Source organism: Myotis davidii, unplaced genomic scaffold, assembly GCF_000327345.1.
Source record: "Myotis davidii unplaced genomic scaffold, ASM32734v1 scaffold69, whole genome shotgun sequence".
NCBI classification, from domain to species: domain Eukaryota; kingdom Metazoa; phylum Chordata; class Mammalia; order Chiroptera; family Vespertilionidae; genus Myotis; species Myotis davidii.
The window spans coordinates 642,169-646,931 of NW_006300363.1; the positions used below are offsets into that span (position 1 = coordinate 642,169).

A 4,763-nucleotide genomic window follows, 5' to 3' on the forward strand; every position below is an offset into this window, starting at 1 on the left:
TTACAATATTGTAAACTATTTTTACACAACTATGTTCCCTTGGATCTCAGTAGGAATGCAGATCAAAAGAAGAATTTATTTATTTAGGTCATATGGAAAAATGTATCCACATTTAAAATACAATTTTGTAAGTAAAATGTGCAAAACATAACAGATGCATGTGCTTTATGTATAATATGTACATATTCAGCACATTTTAAAAATATATTTTTATTGATTTCAGAGAGGAAGGGGGAGGGTGAGAGAGAGAGAAACATCAATGATGAGAGCATCATTGATTGACTGGCTGCCTCCTGCATGCCCCCCACTGGGGATTGAGCCCACAACCCAGGCATGTGCCCTGACTGGGAATCGAACTGTGACCTCCTAGTTCACAGCTCGATGCTCAACCACTGAGCCGCGCCAGTCTGGCAGCCCATGAGGACATTTTAGCGACACCATTACCTCAGCTGCTAATAAGTATACGCTGTCTGCTTTATTTCTCCCCCTCTCCTCTCCCCCTACCCCCCAGACTAAAAAAGATGCCTGCCTTTGACCCTTTTTCTTTCTTTTTTTTTTACTAGTTCGACACACTGTTTAGGGCAGGAATATTCCTAAGGAAGACTGGAGATAGCTTCATAGGCTCTCAATGGAGAGCATATCCTCCTATATAATAAAAGGCTCATATGCAAATCGACCGAACAGCAGAACAACCGATAGCTATGACACGCACTGACCACCAGGGGGCAGACACTCAGTACTGGAGCTGCCCCCTGGTGGTCAGTGTGCTCCCACAGGGGGAGCACCGCACAACCAGAAGCCGGGATCATGGCTGGCGAGCGCAGCGGCGTGGCGGGAGCCTCTCCTGCCTCCATGGCAGTGAAGATAAAACAAAGCAGGCCAGGAGAGAGAAGCATCTGAGAGGGGGTGCTGGGGGAGAGGGGTTTGCGGCCCGATGCTGACGGTGTGCCTGCTCTTCCCAGGGCTGCTGGTGGACCACAGCAAGGTGTACAGCAGAGCCTTCTACTCCTGCGCAGCTGGGATGGCGGTGGCCGCGGGGTGCCTGGCGCTGGTGAGGCCGTGTGGGAAGGGACTGTGCCGGCGCCGCCACGCAGGCGACGGGAAGGCGGAGAGCTACCGGGGGAGAGCTTTGCAAGACATCCCTGAAGACTTCCTTGAAATGGACCTTGGGAAGCACGAGCATAAAGTTCCTATGAAAACGGAGCCAGAATGACAGGCTTTCGTACGACATCAACCACCCAAGGCTGGTTGGGGGGGGCATAAAGTGGGCCCTGTCCTATGGATTATATAATCTACAATGGTTAGTATTCCCTTGTTAATTGTGCTCGCTTCCAGTTCGAGTCTAATTTAAAAGTCTCCTGATTATAATACGTCCATAGACTTAGAGAGCTGGCAGAATTAGATTACCTGAGCAGCTCTCTGGACTTAATAGGAGGACATGGAAGGTCAAAACAAAGATTGTGTGTTGGGGTCCAGCCCCAGCAATTGTGAGCCGATGGTCCAATGGTAAACCGGTGACCAAGTCCCTCTGCAGCCCCAGCTGCCCAGGCCTTGCCCACCATCGTGCTATGTAAATACTGGAGGGGCCCATGGATAATGAGCTCGTTACCCTCTGACCTGTGGAACAGCAGGACTGAGGGACTTCTGGGAGCCACCTTCCCTTCCTGGGAGGGGTGTCAGGGAGCGGAGCACTCCAATACTCCCCTGATCACTACCACACACTTCCTTGTGGGAAGGACAGGGTGTGCTTCATACCTTAGACCTGAAATAGGACCTTAGCATTGTTGGGACTGGAAACCTTACCCCACGTGAACAGAGACCTGACATGAGCCCAAGGGAAAGTAATAGAGCTCTTTCCTCTCTTAAGAGTATTCCCTTTCCGAAGAAGCATGCGTCCAGCAGTCCCGTGTTTTAGGACAGATTAGCCCATGAAGACATTTAAAAAATATATGTTTTTATTGATTTCAGAGAAGAAGGGAGCGGGTGAGAGAGAGAGAAACATCAATGATGAGAGCATCATTGATTGACTGGCTGCCTCCTGCATGCCCCCCACTGGGGATTGAGCCCACAACCCAGGCATGTGCCCTGACTGGGAATCGAACTGTGACCTCCTAGTTCACAGCTCGATGCTCAACCACTGAGCCGCGCCAGTCTGGCAGCCCATGAGGACATTTTAGCGACACCATTACCTCAGCTGCTAATAAGTATACGCTGTCTGCTTTATTTCTCCCCCTCTCCTCTCCCCCTACCCCCCAGTCTAAAAAAGATGCCTGCCTTTGACCCTTTTTCTTTCTTTTTTTTTTAAATATATTTTATTGATTTTTTACAGAGAGGAAGGGAGAAGGATAGAGAGTTAGAAGAGGGGTTTGCGGCCCGATGCTGACGGTGTGCCTGCTCTTCCCAGGGCTGCTGGTGGACCACAGCAAGGTGTACAGCAGAGCCTTCTACTCCTGCGCAGCTGGGATGGCGGTGGCCGCGGGGTGCCTGGCGCTGGTGAGGCCGTGTGGGAAGGGACTGTGCCGGCGCCGCCACGCAGGCGACGGGAAGGCGGAGAGCTACCGGGGGAGAGCTTTGCAAGACATCCCTGAAGACTTCCTTGAAATGGACCTTGGGAAGCACGAGCATAAAGTTCCTATGAAAACGGAGCCAGAATGACAGGCTTTCGTACGACATCAACCACCCAAGGCTGGTTGGGGGGGGCAGTGTCTGGGGGGCACCGTGGTGTAGAGGAGCTAACCATTCCACCTGCTTTCAAAACGACACTTGGAAGGGAATGGGGACATGAACACTACCACCAACATCCTTTTCTCTGTGCTTTCCTGTTTGCTTGTTCTTTAAGCCAAAACAGAAACAACCAAATACTCTTCCATACAGAAACCTGGCTGTATTCCGGAGCGACCCAGAGACACGCAGAAGCACCATGGTCCACATTCCAGTTTTAAAATAGTGACACAAATTGGCAAAGTGGTTGTAAGTGCTCTCACATATATCACCTGCTATCTTGTAAAATGATATCTAGCCCAGGTCATTGAAATGCAATTGGCCATTCAAAAAAAACAAATCTTAAATCACTTTTACAATTTCTCATTTTCAGAAATATGAACAAATGGTTAAAACTCTTTGAAAAATACTGAGGTTTTATATTAAAAATGTATAACCTCTTAATTTCCCAAATATTCAATGGAAATGATGTACACTTTAAGACCAAACATTTGGCTAATAAATGGAAATTTGTGTGTGTGTGTGTGTGTGTGTGTGTGTGTATAGTATATATATGTGTGTGTATATATATTGTATATGTATGTATATTTATATATGTATACACACACACACACACACACACATATATGTATACACACACACACAAACTTGAAAATCATGAATGTGAAGATTCCCACATCTTTTTATGGCCAGTCATTACCAGAAGTATTTCACACAGAATATACAGAATAGCATTCAAAATGCATTTCCTGATGCTCTTAATTATTCAGAAATATGTGATTGTAGTATCTTTAATTTAAACCACTATTTATTATTAAGTTATTCTAGGATGATTAAAGTAATCACAAGAAATATCACCTGGGACATCAGCCTCCCTTTCAGCTCCCTCGGCAATCCTTTCAAGGCCTCCAAGAATACGAATACTAACTTCTCCTGTAAAGTTACTCCAGAAGGCCAATGGTTATGATTCTTCAATGTGACTGAGGACAACATGTGCTATTTGAAGGGGGAAAATAACGAACAGCAAATAACCTTAGCCTTTTAAAATAAGGTTTCATCACCTAAGAATACTTGAGGATGTTCTTTGGATCAGAATTCTTTTTCATTGAGTTGGTGAAGCGTTTCTGATTTAAAAAGAAAAACATCTGACTGCTGAAGCATTTCGGTGTTTCACACGGGGCGGCAGGGACAGTAACTTGACCATCACGAGTTACAAGTGGCAATTTCCGTCTTATGTAACTCTGACTCCTCTTAATTTGCCAGAGTTTTCAGGGGAACCGATCATTGTTATTTTGTGGTGTTGTTTGCAGTTACACTACATGTATAGTATTTCTCATTTTAGCCATTTGCTGTAAAGAAGGTAACTGTGAGGATAATGGGTGGGTTACTGGCTCCTACGTACCGAATCTTACTCTCCAGGCGATGGTCCATGCTCGCTGCTCCATCCTCATTCATCTTTACTGTTAATTTATGACAACTCAGGGGGAAACAATATAACAAGCCTAGTTTGGTTACAGGTACACAAAGCTTGAATATTTCTCTGCACTGAAATGGAAGTGGCATCGTTCAGCACCACCTGCTATATTTTGTACAGAATTTTATCAGCCATAGACATAGGACAATCTGTAAATCTTTGGGGGGAGGTGGAACAGGAAATGACAAAGTGTCCGTCAAAAAAAGACACACCTAAAACGAGGTGGATGTAGCAGACCTGTTGCTGCTTGAGAAGGACACTGAGTTTGTGACTGTTGCAGACTTACATGACTTCAGCACTTTATAACCATTTCTACTATGAATGTTAAATACAATTTAATATTTATAACTGATTTCTGAGCTATGTGCTCATGTCCACTCTGTTAACTGCATGAAAAAAATATATGCCAATTCCAGTTTGTCAATAATCAAGGGTTTTAAATGTTTGGAAGAAAAAACGGGGATTGCTGATTTGTTCTGTACTAGGGACATTCTGGTACTTCTAGATTTATAATAAATATATAGCTTTTTTATTTAAAGAGATTGATTCGTTTTTTATTGACTCGGCA

At 45.1% G+C, this 4,763-nt stretch overlaps 3 protein-coding genes across 5 annotated transcripts in view; 1 reads left to right on the plus strand and 2 right to left on the minus strand.

Annotated features, from left to right (window-relative positions):
* The window catches only part of SLC16A6 (solute carrier family 16 member 6), a 17,338-nt gene extending 16,085 nt beyond the window's left edge, over nt 1-1,253 (plus strand). For both annotated transcript variants that reach the window (XM_006776660.2, XM_015572431.1), the window contains one exon: nt 963-1,253. In XM_006776660.2, coding sequence (XP_006776723.1) covers nt 963-1,213 — 251 coding nt within the window. In that variant the 3' untranslated portion in view covers nt 1,214-1,253. The remainder of the gene's footprint in view (nt 1-962) is intronic.
* Nucleotides 1-4,763, minus strand: part of ARSG (arylsulfatase G) — a 92,563-nt gene that overhangs the window by 83,630 nt on the left and 4,170 nt on the right. The gene's annotated exons all lie outside the window — the stretch shown is intronic.
* AMZ2 (archaelysin family metallopeptidase 2) overlaps nt 3,783-4,763 on the minus strand; it is a 12,178-nt gene continuing 11,197 nt past the window's right edge. The window contains exon 5 of the mRNA XM_015572411.1: nt 3,783-3,845. Coding sequence (XP_015427897.1) covers nt 3,783-3,845 — 63 coding nt within the window. The remainder of the gene's footprint in view (nt 3,846-4,763) is intronic.